This window comes from Homalodisca vitripennis, chromosome 6 (genome assembly GCF_021130785.1).
Source record: "Homalodisca vitripennis isolate AUS2020 chromosome 6, UT_GWSS_2.1, whole genome shotgun sequence".
Lineage (NCBI taxonomy): Eukaryota > Metazoa > Arthropoda > Insecta > Hemiptera > Cicadellidae > Homalodisca > Homalodisca vitripennis.
In genome coordinates, this window is record NC_060212.1 from 72,448,904 (window position 1) to 72,471,529 (window position 22,626).

The 22,626-nt window shown below is 32.4% G+C and overlaps 2 protein-coding genes across 2 annotated transcripts in view; one reads left to right on the forward strand and one right to left on the reverse strand.

Annotated features, from left to right (window-relative positions):
* LOC124364431 (UNC93-like protein MFSD11) overlaps positions 1 to 22,626 on the forward strand; it is a 46,114-nt gene that overhangs the window by 9,408 nt on the left and 14,080 nt on the right. The window contains exon 3 of the mRNA XM_046819925.1: positions 21,248 to 21,414. Within this exon, the coding sequence (XP_046675881.1) occupies positions 21,316 to 21,414 (99 nt within the window). The 5' untranslated portion in view covers positions 21,248 to 21,315. The remainder of the gene's footprint in view (positions 1 to 21,247; positions 21,415 to 22,626) is intronic.
* On the reverse strand, positions 1,990 to 17,916 carry LOC124364432. Its single transcript, XM_046819926.1, has 5 exons — positions 17,688 to 17,916; positions 13,138 to 13,259; positions 7,676 to 7,856; positions 3,113 to 3,503; positions 1,990 to 2,343 (listed from the first exon to the last, which is right to left on the reverse strand). Exons 2-5 carry the CDS (start codon positions 13,202 to 13,204, stop codon positions 2,110 to 2,112), a joined length of 873 nt encoding a protein of 290 aa, XP_046675882.1. The 5' UTR covers positions 13,205 to 13,259; positions 17,688 to 17,916; the 3' UTR covers positions 1,990 to 2,109.

Below are 22,626 nucleotides of genomic sequence, written 5' to 3' on the forward strand. Positions count from 1 at the left end.
TCCAACTTAACTGGTTAAAATTGAATTTCATAACGTTTAAATCGGGTGCTTTAAACTTTTGTTTTTCTTGAAACTTACAATATAGTATGAAAATACTATAATGTAAATTAATCTATTATAGTAGGATAAAGTTTTACTTTCACAAAGTGTGTGGTTATTGGTAATTTTACAAATGAATATCGGACGTCGTCAAAACCCTATTATAACAGTAGATAAATTGTCCTTGTGCAGAGTTACTAGGCTGTGAGCGGCGAGTATGTGAACCATGCAAAAGAAGTAGAAATAGAGAGTACAAGATCCACCACTTTTATTTAAGCACGTGTGTATAATTCACATTTAATCATTTTCTTAGGTTTTATAAGAAATCTGCATTCGTTTCATGTTTGTATCTAGCAAGCTTTTTACTGAGTGTGTATTTTTAATTTTAAAATATTATTTCCAGAACGATCAGTATCACTGACACGTACTGCTGAAAGATCGTCTTAACATTGGAACGAGTCAAGAACTTTTTAAGACACAAACTAATATGTGACTAGACATCTTGAGAAATGTCATATGCAGGCCGTAAATTTTCCTTACACTTCATTTCTACATGGGAAATAATCAGTTTTATGATTTTCCATATTGGCTGAGCGTCATTGAATCTTAAGACTCAGTAGGCTAGACCCAATTTCTTTTTTGTCTGCCGAGTAGATGTAAAAATTCTTTTATGTGTGATGTCTGTCCGCCTATCATTTCACAGGAGCTATAGACTTGAAATTGTATATGCAACCTTATCGAAGCCTGTTTCGTGGCACGTAGTTTGACGTATTCCTACCTTGTCTATTCAATGAATAGCTTGAGAAATTGAAAGTTATACCTGATTTTATAGTCAATATGGAAGACACAGTATTTTCAACACTGTCAGCTAAGTTCCAGAAATGTTCAACCAGAAAAGAAAAAAACAGACGCTGAACATAACAAAAAACTACAGTTGATTGTTGCAGACTTGCTCTCCCAATATTCGCTAAGTAAATTGGAGGTACGGGCTTTAGGCTAGCACTGAAGCATATTACACTTTTACAATAAATGGATAAACAACACACCAGCCTTTCTACACTAGCTGCAATTCTTTGTTGAACAGATTAGGCCGACCTCAAAAAAAAATCATTTTTTAGAATGGAGTAGAAAGATATACATACCTTCCTACTTTTTGAAATAGTTCAGAAAAAATAGTATCGTTTTTATTTTTTTGACCAAACTATTAAATCTTTTATAAAAATTGGACTGTACAAATTATTAATTGATATCATCTGTGAAAGAAATTTCGCCACACGCTTCAGACCTGATAATTGCAGGCTTAAAAACCCCTGAGTTTGGTTGTAAAATTTCGTTTATTATAGAACCTGGCAATTATCTGGCATAGTGAGCCCATGACCGAATCGAGAGTATAAAACTATGTTCGTGGTCACTCCGGTTTCTTCAGAATGAATCCAAGAGAGTAAAATTGTAGTACATGTGTTTCAAGTACTCGTAAGAGATTGTTAATTCGAATATCATAAATATCCTTCCGCAATTTATGAAACTACTGGTAGCACTTCTCAATGAAATATATAACTAAAACTTTAGACAGCATTAGAGTTCTGTAAGTTTGGATAAAGAGGTTAATGCCAGTAGGCTGAATCCTTCTAACGTGCAGCTAAAACTTACTAATACATTTTCAGTCTCACTATTTAATATTCTGTTTGTAATAAAAGTTTTGAGGAATATTTTATATTTATCTTTTATGAAAACTATGATAGTGCAAGAAGATGAAACGATCATTCAACCATATCAGTTAAGATCTATCTGTTTAGTTTGTTTTTACAGTAGATATTGTATTTGGGCCTGTTCATATTGTACTTACTATTTTAGCATTTTGCCTTATTTTTAAAAATTTTATTCTAGTCAAACCTCTATGATAATTCTTATTTGTGTAAGAGAAGTAACTTTTAGTAAAAACATACTGTATTAGGGCTTAAAATAAAGAATTCTTGTATTTATATATGTAATACATTACAGAATATTACTGTATACAACGTGAAAAAAACTAAAAAAGGGTTGAATACATTTTATAATCTACACGACTTATTAGTAGGCCTGCTCGTAGGGCTGCAGAGTATCACTGACCAAATCACCGAGTTCAGGATTTATGAGAACGCATCTTGCACCGATCTGGTTGATGGTGTCTCTCAGTTCCTTCTGATCGAAGTAGGGACCGAAATGTTCTTGCAGGAATATCTTTCCGAGGCTGTTTGGGGTCAAGCTTTGCTGCTGGAATTCGGTGAAGCGATTCTTCAAGTCCACCACCAGTATCAGCACCGACTGCAATAGATATCAATTCAGTTACATACATGACATTCTTGTTTCCATCCTAGGACAACTATTGGAAGGAAGATCCTTAAAACCTATCTTAAAGACCGCGATCTTTTTCAACCAACTGAAAGTTTCAGCTTCCTTCAGCTGCAGTTTTAGCAAGTATATTAAAGTACCTAGGAAGCTAATAGAACATTTTATATGCGAGTATTTGACAACTGCAATCTGGAGTCAATTAGGAGTTCTACGATTGAGTAGAGAGAGTGAGAGTGCAGTATATTTTCCACTCCACGATGGCACCAGCCACATCATGCAACATTTAACTTGCTAAACGATACATGCATCAGGTTCCAAACATTACACGTAAAACCAAATAAGTGAAAAACTATCCATGTTTCTTAGAATATAAAACTGTGTACATTTTACGTTACCAAATTCACGTTTTCTTAATTGTTTGATTTATTTGCGTTAACTTTTTGCATGTCTACTTTACTGTTATTCTACTTATTTTCTTTTAACATTCTCATTGAACCAAAAATATTTCCAATAACTTAACATGCATTTTTAGGTAGCAGTTAGTATGAGACGTAATGGACCTTTGAAAAGAAAAAAAAACTTGGCACACGAAGTCTTCTGAAATTCTCACATGCTCTGAATTTACCAGTTGTTGAAAACTTGAATGTTAGTGAATTGGAATTTCGTACGCCTCTATGAAGATCAATTCAAAGAAGCTTTATCTCATATAGTGTTCGTATATGACAAAACGTGCTTGACTTACCTCTGGGAACGGTGGCAGGATCAGAGGGACAAGCAGCTGGAGCGTCCTCACCACCTGGGGATGGAGGAGCTCGAAGCCAAACACCGCAGAGACGCCGTAGAATCTGAGGTGTCTTTTGATTTCGTTGAAGAAGGGCCATTCCTCGTTGTGCGATGTGTATTGGTCCCCGTTGGTGAATAGGTGGTTCACGTGGTGACGACTGCAGGGGTAGTGGTAGGCGATCAAGGTGCAGTGCACCAGGAGGGTGACCAGGCGCGTGGCTGCGCCCATCGCTCCCCTGGGAACTAGCACCAGAAACACCGTGGGCTCCTCGGTATTTGTCCTGAGCACGCGGTTCGTTCCTGTGATCAACGTGTTGTACGTGTCTTCCCGCTGGCTCCTAAACTCCTTCCTGCGTTAAAATACATCATATACAGATCCTTCAATAAAATTAGCAAGTTTTATTCCCAGGACTTTTATTAGCCATATTAAGTGTAATTTAATTGCTAGTTGTTTAGTAATAAAAAAACAAAACATTATTTTAGACTAGCTGTTACTCACGGCTTCGCACGCAAATCTTAAGAACCGAAGTCCTTATATTACTTAGTAAAAGCAATTATGCGCGATTGGCTGCGTGCGGGTAACAGCTAGTTCGTCAATAAATTCGTAGTATTTTATAACGAAAACTCTTGATTTTCAATAAAATACCAAATACCCAGATACCCACGGCTTCGCACACGATTTCCTTCAGAAAAATTGGGACATAGGAGGCATATTTATTTTGAACGTCGTTATTACCCTTCTGAGATAAATTATAGTCACTGAAAGATACTCCAAGCTCATGATCTATTTAAGATTTAAATGTTAAAACAGTCTCAATATGCACCTGTAAAATAACTGGAATTTTTCTCCAATATTCTATGATTTTTGTATACAATTGAACTATATTAGACCATCGTGGACAGGAGTCAAAAAGTTACAATTATATACAATGTAATAAATGATGGCGCTCAATGTAATTTTGAAACGAAAATAGGCATATTTTAGGTACATATTATTACAGTCTAATGATTATGAGCTTCAGATGTTAAGCGAAATTGCGTATGGTTTTTATTTTAGGCTTTGCGCGTGTATCACTTCTGGATCAAATTAGTTATATCTCCGATGCCATGATTGAGCTTGCTTTGTTGTCTCGATCGAGAGAATATGTACACACGGAGTTTCGAGAACCATACTTCTGTCAAAAAAAAACAACTAAGGTTGGTTTTATAACATTCTTTATATTTGTAGCCAACGTAAGATAGTAATTTTGATATCTGCATTGCTCTTCTGATCAAGCATGAGCATGGTTTATATTAGATAAATATTGCAGTTAAAGGTGGATTTGTACGTCAAATTTGAATTGTATTATCTGGATAGTAAAGTCTATGTTTTACAGTGATTGCAGAAACAGAAAATTTGCTGTTTCTCTTAAGCTTACTCTATGCTTTCAAACTATAAGTGTAAAAAAATTTAAAATAATAATTAAATTATAAAAACATATATTTCTTTTGTCGCATTATATATGTTTACAAAGAACAGCTGATTAAATTTGAAAAGACTCTTTCACTTAATAACATATGTTTGCTGCAATGCATTTCTTACGGGTATTTCTGTAACTTTTAGAGACCAGTGGGGCGGAATCCTGAATCGAGAACGGGATAAAAAGTACCCTATGTCCTTCTCCCAGTTCTTAGCTAACTCCTTACCAATTTTCAGCCAAATCGGTTCAGCCGTTCTTGAGTTATAAATAGTGTAACTAACACGACTTTCTTTTATATATATAGATTCTGCTTTCTGTGAAGAGTTCCAAGAGACTGTTTAATTTTAATCCTACGCCGCAGTGCAATTTTAGGAAAACTTGGACGGATTGTCTCTTTTTGCACTTTCCTTTTAGGTCTTATTCAGCATGACGTTATTGAAACATCATTAGTCACCTTCTAATTATGTAAAGACATCATTTATTTATACTTTTAACATTACAGTTAAAAGTATATCCTAATTTTTTCAGTAAATCACTAGGATTGTACTGGTATACTCCTACTCTCATAAATATTCGGTTCTCACCCCTATTGCTCACAGTTACCCCTAAGATATTTTTCACAGCTATGCACTATACGATTAGTGCAGTCATTGAAGCGAAAAAATACGGTCTTACCTCAGAATTTTTTTTACTGTGAACCGATTTGCATGAAATTTTTGGAATTACGCTCATCTTACCTTAACTTCAAAAGTGAAAACGATCTGAACTCCGCCTATTATTTTTTAAGGGGTATAAAACAACCCCTTAATAGAAAAATTGACATTGAGCCATTTTAAATTGCTAGAAAACATGTCTAATAGTAAGTGGGGAAATTGTAAATGTGTTTTCTAACACAGGTACCTCTTCATATTAAAATCATTTTCAACCCCTTGAAAATCGTAAAAAACCCTTGCAAACAACCCCTAAATTAAAAAAATCACAAAAAATACTTTGGTACGACATAAAAAGTTAAAAAGTATAGAGTAAGTAATATTTTTATATTCTCTATAATAATTATCAAATTTTTAACCCCCTTTCAACCCTTGAAAACTACCCCTTGATAAAAAAATTGTTACAATTTTTTTTTATAAAATGAAAAGGATTTAAAATATTTTATTCCACACTCTCAAAAATTATTATCGTATTCTTAAGCTTTTCTACCCTTAAAACTACCCCTAAATTAAAACAGTAAATATATATGATTACATATTTAAAAAATAATTTAATTTCGAATAAAAAATTGCCATTTATTGAATAAAATATTTACAAATTATATTAAATTCACTCAAATGTGGTTATATATACATATTATAAGAACGTTGGTATGTATTCATGCCTACGTTTCAAAAATATATGAGCCAAATTATGTATATATGTATATTATGTATATATGTATATGTATATATATACACACACACACATTACAATAGTTTTGGGTTTCTATTATACTGCGTACTTTCACATTGCTCCAAATATTCACACTCCGAAATTTTCAGTTACTAAGTAGAAAAAAATATGATAAGTTTTTTGGACCATAACTCCTTCAATTTTCATGCTATCACAATTTATAAAAAACCATTGTAAAGGTAGTTAAGGAGCTACAGCATCCTTTATTGCAATATATAGTAAAAAACCTTTTTCTCAAACGGTGAAGGGTTAAAGGGCTTAAGAGAGGCTGTGATTGCGCTGCCACGCGCTCTTTAAACAATAATATCTCCGTAATTTTTGTTTGAGACAAAAAAAAAACCTAATTGTTTTTCAGAAAAATACCTAAAATTTTTTATCCTTACACTTTTATACGTATCTGTCGTCATTTTGGAGATATTATGAAAAAGGTGGTTTTTATTTAAATTTGAATTTTTTTTTTAATCGTGACTTTTTTGAAAAATATGTGTCCTGAAGCAGCCAAACTGATACAATCTATCAAACTCTTCATAATAAAGTTAATCCTAGGCGGAATACGATTAATTTTAATTTTTGGTGGAAATGGCACTTATGAAACCCATTGATTTAAAAGAAAAAAACATTAGATGCTCCTCTTATTTGCAATACAGCTCACTTATTTTATGTGCAAAAGACTTTTAATAGTGCTCATTTTAAAGCTTATTTCAAGCGCTACAAAACCCTTTTTTTATTAGAATGCCTAAAATGCATCTGCTTGCCGCTAGATGGCATTGACCACATCGATTAAATTTCAGATAAAATAAAAAAAACGGCTTTTGATCTTTAATATCTAGCTTAATATTGCACTTAGAATACTTTATAAAAACCCACATTGTTCACTTTTCTATCTGCTACAATTTTGTTTTTTTTATAACAATTTTCGATAAAACGTATATTTTTGGAGATATTTGCAAAAAACCGATTAAAAACATGAAAAAATTGCGAAATTTTCAATTGCCAATAACTTGAAAAGTATTGGATTTTCGAAAAAACTTTATAGAGAAGTTTTTTGCTTAAAATTAGGCCTTCTATCGATATTCGAGGTTATTTTGAAAAGCAAAAAGTCACCCCCGAGAAGGGGTGGCAACCACCCCCAGGGTGGTTGCGGAGTACAAATCATTTTCACTTTTGAATTTAAGGGTAAAGATTAACCTAATTCTAAAATTATATGCAATTCGGTTCACAGTAAAAAAATTCGGACCAATAATGCTTCAATGACTGCACTAGATGAAGTGTAGAACAAAATAATAAATTTCGTGTTACTTTTCGTGTTTGAAACCAAGATATTGTTTACCATGCAACCCTGATTGACTATATTTCCTCTACTGGTAAAAATATAACAGCGTGAATCTCAAATCGATCTTGCCAAGCTTGAAAACTCTTTTTTAGACATTCAAAATATTTTCATATCCGAATACACTATTATAGACTGTTCGATGAATATTTTAATATAAAGAAAATACACAAGCAAATCGACGACATATAGATACGACAATTCGAGAACATACAAAAATAGCACATCAGCAATACGTTTCAGCATGTCAATAATACCTAAAGCAACAACGTTAGAACTCAGTTACCTCAATTTCTCGTTGAATGCTGCAAAGAAAGCAAGTCGGCTCGATTTCCGTGATCTGGAAGGGCTGATGTGGCAAGATAGGATGACCAGCCCGACAGAAAACAACCATCCTGCCACTATCAGGGCCATCATGCAGAAGAAAGTGCGCCGTCCTCCAGGGGGAAGCACGATCTCTGAAATCTCTAGAAAAGAAGAGCAATAGACACAACTGAAGCTCAGTAGTTAAAAAATTATCAACCAACCAAAATACAAATTTAATCTTTTTTGTAAAAAAAACAATATCATCGACAGCAAATTTAAGGTCGACTTTACTTCATACTAGTACGTAAAGTATATAAATGTTACTGATTTAAGAAATGATCTTACAATTATTTAAACAATATTATTCAATAAACATTAAACAAAGAATTGCTGTTGAATTTAGTAAGTCAAGAATCCATTTAACTCTGGTCAGAATAAAATTTGAGATGATTAAATTATTGAACACCAAGTATTAAATAGAAACAGTGATTATATTAGGTTAGAAGCATTTATTCCTGCTGAAACAAGTTATGTTCACAAATACAATAATATTTGTTTAAAGAAGCCGAATAACATATTTCAAGATAAAATATAGATAAAAGATTGAAACATTATGTCTAAAGCTGACCTATCTTTTTAAATGTAAAAACAACATATTCTGTAGAATATTGAAAAGAAGTAATATCACAGCAGTATCCAAACCGACAAAAAAGCTAATAAACTGTAGAATGCCCATCTAGAAGAAAAAACCCAAAAGAACACCAGAATATGGAAAAATCGAATCTAGTTAAGAATTAAGTAAAAGAAATGCTTGTACTAACAAAAAATCTCTCTCTCTCTCTCTCTCTCTCTCTCCTCTCTCTCTCTCTCTCTCTCTCTCTCTCTCTCTCTCTCTCTCTCTCTCTCTCTCTCTCTCTCTCTCTCACTCTCTCTCTCTCTCTCTCCCACTCTCCCCCTTTTTATTTAGAAAAAACCTTCGGCCTACGTTCATTGGACTCTAAAGTAGCGTAACATTCCATCTTGCTCTCTAAACTCTCAAAACCTGTTTGTATTTATAATGCGGAAACATAGAGTAAACTTAATAGTCAAAACATGTCAACGATTCTTAACCTTTTTCCAACCAGTAGTTCAGAACAAAGTAAGGAAATATCCAGATAAAAATATTAAAAGTATACTTTTTACTAGATAACATTTTAGCAAATATTAAGTATGCAGTGCTTGGTCAGTACTGTAATGCAGATATAACATACCTAAACTATAAATTTAAAGACTGTTATAAAACCCATCTCAGACAAGGAACAAAAAATACTAAGACCTGAATAAATTACAATGGCCATAAAAATACACTTTATCGTATCAACAAGGCAAACTTAACATTATCATCGAAAATATATTTCACTCGAAACAAAAGTAGGCTACTCATACACGTGCAAAGCCAATGAAATTTCGTGTGATGCCACGAGTAACTGTAAGTATATTTTCTTTAATGAGGCAACAAGGCCTACTAAAGTATGTCACTGGAAAGATTGAAGTAAGTTTCCAAGACCTTCATATGTATATATTTTGTTGATCGGGTCATCATTGCAGCCAAATTCAACAGTTGTGTCCGGAATGTCATTTATTAGAGCTAGCAATGAACTACCATGATCTTACACGCGCGAATCCTGAAATAAGAAACAATACACTTTATAATTAGTATTGAATCCTTTAACAATCGGCACTGAAGTTAAAGTATGAGATCTGTGCCTACTTATGTTTCAAAAAAACCGCATAGGGCTTCGTCATATTACATCATAAATGCTTTGACTCAGACGCCCTTCGATTTTCAAAATGTCTTCAAAATGTTCTTCAAAATGAGAAGGCGCGGGTAACTGCTAGTACTTAATATTTGCTAGAAATGAACAGTTTGAAAGTATACTTTTACTGAAACTTTTACTGGATATTTCCTTATTCTGCCGTAGGAATGGTTAAAATAAAGTGTTTTTTACTAAGTTTTCTCCTATAAATGTAAACCAATTGAAAATACTGATTAAATGAATATAACATATGGTTGTACTATCATAAAAGAATTTTTACACAAAACATTGCATAACATTTAACAGGTTCTTACAGCTTATACAAACTATTACAATTTACAATTTATTTACAATATTTTCTAACTTTAGAGGCGAAAATGGGATTTTTCAGTAATTTTGAGACTAGTAGAGCGTATTCCGGTGTTTTACAAATATTAATAGCCCTATATTCATACCAGGAATCATAAGAAGGTCTATGCGAAACTTCAAGACAATCGCTTGAATATTTTACCTGGGAAAGCATAACAAAGGAACGTAGGAACTTTCACACACACATATATAGTATATGTTTTAAATGTACTAGCTGGTGTTTACAACGGCTGATGTAAACATTGTGTATATTATTATTTATTGGTTTTAATTTTCTGTTTGACTTGTATACAACGCAAAGAGAAACGAGCAAATGAAACGAAAAAGGAAAAGCTTTTCCGCTTAGACAAAAGTAAAATACGAGTACAAACCTTACACATATCACAATAGGAACGTAAAACGCAATTTAATTGATTACAATTGATTTACAATATTTTATAATAACTTCTATATAAATCAAGTCATCACATTGAAAATCCTTAAGTGCAAGTGGTTCAAATACATTAGTTAGGAGTAAAACATTATTAATTAAATATTTCTGAACTAATAAATTACCATTAAAAGTTCTTTGGCTTGATTTTGAAAGACAATCAAAAGTTCGTAAAGGATCGGGCTGGCAGTTAGCAATAATTGGTTACGATCAGTGAAGTAATAAACAATCTGAATATTAATGATAATGTTATAAACATTACTGGAATAAAATAAAATCCAAATTATTATCTTAAGTTAATAACTAAAATGTTTTAAAAGTTTTTTAGTTCAATTTAATTTTCTAGTAAATAATTCACAATTGTTTCATACATTTTCTGCAATTAATTCCATATATCCAAGATGGAGGTAAGTAGCAAAGGCTAAACTTTATCCCACCAAATGAAGGTCTCCTTGCCCACGGAGTCAAGTGTTTTAAACGGCTAATAAAAACGCACTAATAAGCATTTTATGGGTTAAAATTATAGTTAATAGTTTCAACACTAAAGAGTGGTTTATTAATTAAGATAGTGCTTAATATATCATTTTAACACTTGTCTAGACTCCATGATGGGAGTATGTGCTGTCTAGGAATAAAACAAGGAAAATGTTTAAGTTTATTCAATCAGCAACATTATCGCACATTAATGAATGTACGTGTTAGCCATAGGACTTATAAAGTACAACATTATGTATTGAATATAAAGAAAAAATGAATTAACATTTCGTCCAAACTTATTTAAAGTTTTACAGTCCCAGACAGACAAAGGAGAAATTTTCTCAGCCTACTGAGTGGTACGCTTTAATAACGCTCAGTATTCAGATAAGTGTGTGTGTGTGTGTGTGTGTGTGTGTGTGTGTGTGTGTGTGTGTGTGTGTGTGTGTGTGTGTGTGTGTGTGTGTGTGTGTGTGTGCGCGCGCGCGCGTGTGCGTGTGTGCGTGTGTAAATTGGTATGCAATGAAGTATCGAAAGACCCGAAAGTCTTAAAAACCAATCCGATCAACTAGCCTAATTAGGTACATGTACATGTTAAATGTCTACTCAGCTTGTTTAAAAACCTGTATCGTCTGCGATTTTAACAAGCAAAGCAATGTAAAAGTAACGTACAGCCAAATTACACAAAGAATCGTCGACTATTGTAATTCTAATGTTGGTATTTTCTTTCTATATAAAAACTAAGCAATTTTTTAAGAAAACTTTATGTGAAACTTCAAGTCTATATATATATATATATATATATATATATATATATATATATATATATGTATATATATATATATATATATAAATTTGTTCTCGAGATATTGCGCGGATAGATTTAATTTATAATCTTTCTAGCACCTCGAGTTATAGGTTTCGCTAACGCTCAGCCAATTATCTTTTCAAAAACGAAGAGGGGAGATAAAAAGTTTACGAACACTTTTATTACTAATTATTTACTGAAATTTATGAATGAAATTATTAAGATATCGCACGATGCAGTTTATAATGGTACGGCACATATTAAGTTAGCACTACATGTAAAAATCACTCTTTGTGTTTTTGTATTTACTTAGTGTTTTGTCACAAACTAGACAAGGCTTGGTAGTTTTAATACAAATTTTGTGGTTAAAGTTACGTAATTGTGTGGAAAAGTTTTCGATCTATTATACTAATAATTGATTTAGGAATGTAACAGTGTTCTTACATCGGAAAAGGACGGTCATTTCAAACATGTTAAAATATTGAATTTTTAAAACCGACGTTGAACACTAACTGAGTGTTGTATACGGCGCGGTTGGGAAGTTAGGCTTCCCTTTACAACACGAAACTATATTACAGCCACGTGCAGTCATGAGAGTCAGGTCTTATTTTTGCACATGAATACCATCTAGTTAGTCTTTGAATTGTTTGGCTTTGATATACTATGACTCATAATACTCAAGTAAGTTATATATATATATATATATATATATATATATATATATATATATATTCATTCATTACATATATATATATAAAACTCCGACTCCCGGCGGAACAAGTACTTTTTGTGATTCAATGTTTATTGAAATTAAATAAGGCTATTGCCATTTATACAATTTAACGTAAATAAAAGTCGTTTGACAGGTGTTTGGTCTTCCGATCATATGTTAGTTTGCTTATTTAAACGCATATGTGACAGATACGGCCAAATACAAAATAATTGAATCGGAAAAAGTAAGCGCTCTGTGGTGTAATGGTAGCACATTCACCCGGCAAGTGAGAGATCCGGGTTCGACTCCCGGCGGAGCAAGTACTTTTTGTGATTCAATGTTTATTGAAATTATATATAGAAATGTAAATATTTGTCTGTATGCTCTTTATAGAATCGTCAACTATTTGACCGATCATTATGAAAATTGGTATGTATATGCATTTTTCCACGCAGAAGGTTCATATGCTATGCCCATTGATGTAACTCGCTACCAGGCGGTGCTGCAAAAGATAAAAGTTTTCAAAGCGCCTGCACACTATGAACTGCAATTACAAGACAGCTACGTATATTTAATAGCCAAACACTATTTGAAGGCACTAAGTTATGATGTATATTTGTCTATAAGATATTTTTGTGGTTGAACTTAAAGCTTGAGTGACCACTATATAATGAAGTTTGTGTACGTGTACAATGGCTATAGACATACACGAATTTACTTGATCGTGGCAACAAGGCAAACTCTACATCGGCGTTGGAAATATAATTTACTTGAACCAGAAGTGCACATACACGGGAAAAGCTTAAGAAAAGCGTGCGAAGCCGCGGGAAACAGCTAGTACTAAAATAGTTACCATAGAATGAATCCATGATGAGTGTTTTCTGGGCGATAAAATTGTTCACGCTACTGGCGTTCGTCATATCTACCGTGCTGGAGCATTGTCTCCCTAGGCGTCATTGCAGAGACAGCTGTAACCTGGTTTACACCAAATAAGAGTGATAATACCTTCATAGATTTATAAAACTAAAGTCATAACTTCAGAACTAAATATTTTATATGAACTATGTAATTACAACATTTATACTTTACATTATGCTTAATATGTGAGTATTATTTGCCTTGTTTTACAAAACTAATTCTTACGCCAATTTTTCTGCCAAATTGCTAGAAATATAACGTACTTGGAGAACGTCAAAAACACATTAGGACTGAAAGAATAATCAACTATAAGTACTAAAATGAACTATATAAATTTTAATTACATATCTTATAATTTGTTCTGTTCAGGAAAATCACTGATAAATATATGATAATATATATAATAATAATTATTATATAATATTATATATATATAAATATAATATGATATATTATCTAACAAGCCATAAGTTCATGACATATTAGATAAGAAAAACACATGTTCATTAAGAAAAACATTAAATCGCAAATTTAAAATTTAAAATAATTTAAGACTTACCTTAAAAGCATTTTTAACTTATATTATAAAAACTAATACAACGGAATATTAGATAATCCAACAGAACATTGCATGTTAAATTGAAATATTCCAACTTTTTATAACATCAGCTAATGCAACAAAGTTAATACACCTCTTCTGAAATATATCATAATTCAAATTGCAGTGCAATCTTTCTGCTTACTCAATTTATTTATTCTTCTATTTTCAATTTATTTATTCTTCTAATTTATTTATTCTCACGAATACAGCTACCAATAAGACCAGTAGACCTCACTTGTTGATTTCCTGCATTTTGTTTTTTTTATTCAGATTCATGAGCTTTCCACCTCCAATTAATACTGGGATTAACCACGGACTCGAAATCGCAGTGCGACTTTTTAGAAATCAACGGATGAGGTGAAATATCCAGCAGGTGGTGGTGTGAGAGTTGCCGACAGTTTCCGGCGGTAGCCGCCTTGCGCACCACCTGGCAGAGCGTTCAGTAGCGCTTGTATGCCGCATCATGTCTGCCTGATTTACCATAACTTTTGAACTTTGTCACAACCGTTTGCAGTTTATAACGTTCCAATCTACGCTCGTATACGTATATTTAACATTTTGCTTAAGATTCACGTTTTTATTTTATGAAGCGTTGAAAACAGCCCTAATTTAAAAACTTTTCAATTGACCTGCCTTACCTTAAGTTGAACTTAAATTAAAATTACAAAAATATAGGTGCCTAAACAAAGAATTAGTTAGTTTAATTATATGCATATATTTGAACTAGCTCAAAAATGAGCCTACGATGAGGCAGATTCGAAACCGTTGCATCAGCGTTCACCAGAGTGGTAGAGCGCACTCTTAACAGAAACGAAATGCTGAATTTAAAATAAACGCTGTGAACTTTATGTCAAGAGTTATGACACAGACGGACATATAGACAGCGACACGATTTTAAGAAGTGCCTTCCGGGCCATTAACATCCAAGACAACCCTTGGTTGAACACTCAGATACCTTTTTCCGTCTATTAGATATAAATCCACCCTTTATTATTTGGATAGATCCTTATCTAATATTTGTGGGAAGTAAGTAAAACATTAGGATTGGAAATCACCATGTAAGTAAGTTGGCGTAACGAAATTAAATAACACTTGAACGCGATTAAAATAGCAAAGCAATAATCCATTACGAATATTCAGAACGCATTTAGAAAACGGCAACTTTATCATTATACTTATCAATCAGTCTACAATTGAAATGTTTACGTATTTACAGAATTAATATGAGAATACTGATTATGCAAAAGTAAGGCAGACCAAATGGAAGTTTTACAGGAACGGTGATCGCCTGGAGTTCAAACTCTGCTGACCAATTGTAAATACTTTATCTCTATAGGGAAAAAACATTTGGCTTACTGATAACGAAGGACAACTGAATCTTAAGAGGTGGCTAAAAATTTAGAATACTGTATAATACTGTTTTAGAATTAAATAACCGTATAGTAAATCATAAAACTTTTTCCCTGCATTATAACAGTATTTGAATGATAAGAGTACGTTATGTGAATACTTGAACACGGAAAAAGCTACAAGTTACTTGCATAGTGAATATTACAAAACAATATTGTATATTTACTTTCGGCACGTTGGTATTATCCAGAGGCCACTGTTTTCAAAAGCGTTTTTCTTATCGGGACCATAACAAAAATATATAATTATAAAAAGAACAAGACTTTATTTGACTTACTATTAAAATTACATGTTATTATGACAATCGGTTCTTGTTTACTGCTTCTCAGAAGTAAGCGATTTCGGTGGTAAGGAGGCCCTCCGTCCCTATTTACTACATGTTATTACGCGATATGAGAAGGTTTAGATTAGGTTAAAATAAATATGTAGAGTAGTACCAAAGTTAAATATAACCTTTACGACGCTCACGTGATCAAAGCTTGATTTAGGTACTATCGCTAGGGATGTTTTTCTTTTTCCGCCAGAAGTGCAAGGTGACACCGAAGGCACCACGGTAGCCGGATCTCAGATCACGTCCTGGATCGTCTGACGTTGGAAAATTTAGACGATCCAGGGTGTGATCTGAAGTCGGGAAAGTACCGATCAGATGTGCCGCTGGCTATCCGTGCGGGATTCGGTCCCCGCACGTTTGGCAATAAAAAAAGAAAAACATCCCTCGAGTTAGTACCTAAATTCAAGGTCATGTGAGCGCTCATAAATGTAGGCATTTACTTATTATATTTATAATACGTACGTACGCTTAGTCTAATAACAAGTAGTAGATAGGGACAGAATGGCCTCCTTTTCGCCGACATCGCTTCCTTTTGGGGGGCAGAAAACAAAACGCAATCGTCATAATGACATGTTAATTTCGCAGTAAGTCGGTCTCGCCCCGGTAAGAAAGTCTCTTTCAAAAATAGTGGTCTCCGGATAGTACCGTAGTACCTTACTTTCTCACAATTTGCACAACATGGAGGAATCGAATTAAATCCCCTATAATGATTGTCTGACCAAATTAAATTTCGAAAATATACAGAAATTCTGAACATGATTAAGACTCGAGTTACTTGAAACTGATAGACGTCCATACTGTAAAAACCTGTACTGACAGAGGTAGCAAGCCTATACTCGCCTTAAATTTAAAATATGGGGAATAAGACTTTATTTACAAAAAGGTGTTAAGTAATATCAGTCTCCAAGTACATAGGCTAGCATAGTGTATTTATTCGTCACAGAAATAGGTACTTTGGGATTATACCGACCACACCAGTATGAAGAACACAAAAATATAAATTTATAGAAACAAACATGATAGAACGAAAAAACAACTCTTTAGTTACAAAATTACAAACTTACAAGCATTTCCAGGTATTGTGATCGGTATTGTTGTCGCTGTTATCTTATCTTTCTCGAGAATCCCGATTACGGCAGGCGGCGCGGCATCACATGATTATTTAAGTTTTTTGCACGGTACATAATTGCCTTTCCATTACAATTCAATTTATATTTCTGATCAGCCCCTCTAGAATTTGATATTTTAATGATAGGTACTATCTCGAGGGATGTTTTTCTTTCGTTGACACCGGCGCGGGCTTTTGGGTGGCGGAGTGTGATTAAGAATAAAAACAAGTTTTTAGTGTTTTTTCAATAAAGAGTTTGTTAATGTTTGTTTTTGTTGAATTTTTGTGTTTTCAGAAATGTAGGGGTAAAACACGGAAGTACAACAAAGCGACACACCAGCTGAACGGGCGGCGAGACTCAGCAATCACGTTATCTACTAGACCGCTCGACTTTGACCTCTGTCTGAGGAAAGGGGAGGGGTTTGCGATAAGACAATTCCTGTTTTATATTGACGAAATATTGTTCTACGCTAATCTAGTAATCAGTAGAAGCAAAATGTCAAATAACGATTCATGTCTGGGTGTTTTCGGTATAATCCCAAAGTACCCTGAAATATAATAAGAGTAGGCTAATTTCATCCACATTGTCCTCACGAGAGGTAGTCATTGCTATTAAATATAACTGAAAAACTTGTTTAAATTTTGATCAATGGAAATACCGGAGGAATGACTGAGGTATATTTCTCCTCATACATCACACTTTAATTTATGGCCTTTTCTTTAGCACCTCTCAAGACTTTGCTCAGAACCCGTTGAGCAATACTTCTATCACTGCATTCTCATGTAACAAACACACTTGTCATGTCGCTTTTGATAATATATCAATATGAACAATAGCATTATACTCTGGAATAATTTTTTTGTAAGTGACATTTTATATAATACGCATATCTTATATATCTTATGTTATGTTATGTTATATAAGCCTGCAAAGTTCATATTTCCTTATCAATAACATAATATTATATTTTAAATCTTATTCAATAAACCAGCAGTGATACTAATACTCAAATTAAAAATACACTTCCTACTTACCAATTTAAGATTCATAATAGAGTACGATTTCCTTCATGGCATCTAAATAAAAGTGTGATGAAAATGTCCAAGAGCAAAATGTAACAATTTTCAACCATGAACTGATAAATGTATAAATAGGTAATTATTATCTTCTATATCAATGTCAGTGTTGAATATGAGATCTGTGTAAAATGCACTATGTGGTGGTGTTGTTTGTGTACATTTTTAGGTTAATGTTTACAAGATTAGAATCATATGTTCTATTTAGACTCGCCATTATTTTGACTTTTCTGAAAAATCCGTATAGATTTTGTACTGGAAAGGAGGTGGCTGTGACTTCTGATATTATTTGAAATTTGAAAGAATAGAGTGTTTAATACTAGTTACAGTTGCTGTGGGAGATTGTTAAAAACAAAAAAGTATCTCAATGGTAGTTAGGAACATCGTTTCCATTAATCATTTGTCACAATATCTGATTATTACTGAGTTTGACCCTTAATTTAAGGTGCTCAGAAAACCATTCTTAGATATATTCAAGGCAGTGTTTTAGGTACCACAAGATAAAATTAAGATATAAAATAAAGAAGTCGGTCCCGATTCCATGCATGTATAAAATCTGAGTTACAATGTCACGTTACTTAAATCTGTAAAACTTAGGTATCATACACTAGTTCTTTAGATCCTTCATCACGTTTTGGGATCGTATCTAAAACATCGTAGTGCACTCAATTGAGACAATGAGAATACCTCTTCACCTAGATTATACTATATTTTGTATTCCAGTTGTCTCTGGTATCAAAGCAATGTAAAGAGTTAATTTTGAGCTTCGTCGTCGCCGAATGTTTTTGGATCTCTTGTGATGAACATGACTCCAGATTCCACGAGTCAAATCTGTGACAACTTCAGATTTCAGATGCTGAAGTAAGAGGAAGATAAAGTGGAACTTAACTCAACATTCACAAGTTCTTACGAGTTGCGCATACGCTAACATTGCTAAGTTTAAATCAAATTGAGTAATGAATATAACTAGTTGTCAATTTTGAGACAATAATAACGTCTGTAGGCTGTCAATGGGGAAATTTGTTACTACAGTTTTGCAGAGATTATATGAGAAAATATATAATATCATCACATGCTGGTGTCAATTTTGTGGGATCTTAGAACACATGGCTGCAACTTTTCGGATAAAGCAACTTTATTATCCAACCAAATAAGCATCAAGCGCTATATTAAATTGTATTCCCTTTAACAGAAAACATTTTGTCCGTAAGTGAATAGGCACAACATGTCTGCTTTGTGTTACGTAAGTGATTTTGTTGATTAGTTATACAAATTAACATTGCATTACTATAATTTTATATAGTACAAGTTAAGCTATACTACCTTACTAAATAAAGCTATAATTAGCTTTACTGACATCACTTCCAGCTACTATTGAGATGCAGTACACTTACAATGGTGTCAAGGTTACGAGAATAAAACGTAATGAACATAATAATATTGATACCATAGTACCAGTCATTTATTTTCACTCAAGACCACTAACTGTGAACAAGTGGTCTTTTGAAAAATACTATCAATTTAAAACAACTTTCATACTTATGTATTTGTAACAACTCTACCACTTCAATTAGGAACCTTAGTTAAAAAAAAAGTTAAATTTTCATCACTCTGCATGGTAATGGAATATATTCTAATACAGCTATCTGCAAAATTAATCAGTATGAGTCCTACGTTCAAACAGCTGATTTCAACAGAAATACGAATAATTATAACAGAGTGTTACGTTTCCTTAAGGAATAATAATAATTACTACACTATGAAATGTCTAATAATCGTTTATTTTTGCACGTTTATGAAAAAGGTCGTTCAATATTCGTCTCGAATGTTATAATGCGAGGTTCGATAGCATTTTCCACCCACAATTATTCACTTTCGCGACTAGTTATGAAATGTACTATTGCAGTTCTCAGTAGTATTATAACATCTGTTGGTCTTTCAAATAGTAGATTATATTGTTTGGTTTGATTTAATTAGTGCCTCTTACAATTAGTCAGTACAATATTAAGTTTTAGCGATGGGTTGTTTATTTAATTTACTGTCGTTTATTAATTTATTGTATTTTTAACCAAGTTTATGTATATATATATATATATATATATATATATATATATATATATATATATATATATCATTATAAGTAGTTAAAACGTATGTTAGTAAAGGTAATCATTTGTATTCATTCAAAGTTCTGTATGTATTTTTAATCACTAAACTTTATAAAGCTTTATATACACATGATGTGTGTATATATAAACTTGGTCAAAAAATACAGTAAATTAATAAACGACAGTCAATTAAGTAAACAACGCTAAAACTTAATATTGTACTGACTAATTGTAAGAGACACTAATTAAATTAAAGCAAACAACATAATCTAGTTCATACTATGGTTAAAGATAACATTTCTAAATTAAATAGCAACATAAATAACTGACAACGTTAACTATTTTATAATGGCCTTGAAGCCATTTATACTTTTATCTTACGTCTGTTGCGTATTACTCTATAATTGGCTCTTTTATGATACGTTTTTATGAGCTGTGTCAACAGACCATTATAGATAGTTTTTCAACTGAGATAAATCTACAATAATCTCATTAAATATCTTCAAAATAACGACAAGCGTGTTATACATCAATATCAATACACGCCTCGTAAAACTAATTCGGTGTGAGACAACCATTTCGACCTCGTGCAATACCGATATCACAATAGCAAAGCGGCTTACAACTTCTTCTTAATTACCGTGACGTAATATAATCCACACAAAAATATAGTTCCTTATCCACTTTACCCACCTGACCTGCTTCTTTTTATTTTGAGCAAACTTCATTTAATAAGTACCTAACTTACTACCTGACAGTTATAATTATAAGCCAATCACTCGAAAGACTGGAGATATTTCAGTCCTGTCTTTCTGTATGCCTGCAAGATATTTCAAGAATGAATCCACCCGTAGACTCTAAATTTTGTATGAAGCTTTATTTCGACATAAAAATGTAGAGTCTGATAATGGTACATTTCTCTCTATGAGATTTTGCTGAGTATTAGCGAAAGATTTTACATTGGTCTAATGGGTAACCATATTAGCAACAAGCAAATTAAGAATAAATAAACAAACTAAGTACAATCATATGACATTTATTGCAAAGACTTATAGATTTAGAAATTTGGATAAAACTTCAGATACGTTATTCACACTACACTTACAGTAGTACTCCTGTCTTGTTTGAAAATAGCAATGACTAATGACTATTTGAGCAGTATTTCTCCATAAAATTAATTAATAAATATACACTAACTCCCTGAGAAGCGTTAATATTCTTTTTGGGTCCAAAGATTTAATAACCTATAAGTACTATCAGTAGGATGTCTACTTTAGGAAGCTTATCATAAAACCCCCACCATAAAACACAGATACATATAATCTATTATTACTAATATATAGCAAGAATGGAATCTATGGCAAGTGTAAGAAGTATGACCTAAAACTCATTACAGGTTACTATTTATAGTTTCAGGTTCAGGACTTTTTTTATGTACATTCTACCGTTCTCTCTAGTACGCATTGCTCACCTGCAAAATGATGGGCTTCATCAGCAGGGAGCTCATCTGCATCCTGAGCATGAGTTTGTCATTTATGATCTTGTTTTCTTCTGAAGGGACAATGCAAAATATACAGGTTTGTAAAATATGCATATTTGCCATATGACACGTATTTTTATAAGGATAAATCAGTTACCAGTACTAACACCTTAGGAGTAACCACTAACCAACTCAAAGTTTGGTTTTTTAAAGTACAAATGTTACTCTATAGAAAACAAACTTGAATTCTATTAATATTTATTATAATTCGAATATAGTACATTTCATTTGGTTTTTAAGTAATCTTATATTCAAAAGCAACATTTGGTAAAATATTTCAGAATTTTTACATGTAAATTATAACATTCAGAATGTTTTTTAAATCTTGGTTCTACAAGATTAAAATGTAAATCTATAACATTGGAATGATTTGAATGTCCAAAACGTATTTTATTTTGCCCAAAAGTTTGTCTTTTAAATCTTAATACATCATTCAAAATTAATGAAAAATTATAACTAGATATTTTATTTAAATCTTATTAAATACGGTTTTCATTTTTTACTATTTTTTATTTAATTTTTAAGTTTTATCTGAAATGTTTCCAGTAACCCTCAACAGCATTTTTTATTAAACAAAAGTGCAATATCCTGTTTTAATTTCACTATTGTAAGTATTACTACATATTTGTTATAATTTAAAAAAAACTAATAATCTAATCTTCAATAATATTCATTTCAAAATTATCAGAATAAATTCCACATAGTCCGATACAATAATGGCCGAGACTAAAAGATAAACATTCTTCTATTGAAAGAAGACTATTGGTTTTGAGCTATTTTTTAACATAAAATTGATGTGACATGAAAGGTGAGACTCGAACATGAAACATGCAACGGGAAACGTGAAAAATTAAAAATTAAACATAATACTGCCATTATTAATAATAAATTCTATGATGGTGCATGACCAACCATGGAATGTGGTATCTTTTAAGCCTGTCGCTCATTAGGCTGAAGAAATTTTTCATTTGCTCGCTGAGGGATGCAATCATTTTTTACAGTATGAATGTATGTCGCTATATTTTTCAATAATGAAATAGACTTAAGATTTTGCTTTGAGTCTCAACGAAGTCTTTTCGCGGCACATGGCGTAGCGTACTCCTAACTTGTCTAAATAAATTACAAACATAACTTCTGAAGAAGCAGAAAAATTTGACCAAATTGAAAAGAAATTAGTTAAATAATTTAAAGGACAAATTATAATTAATTATGAAAAGAAACAATAAATAATGTTTATAAAATAATAAAC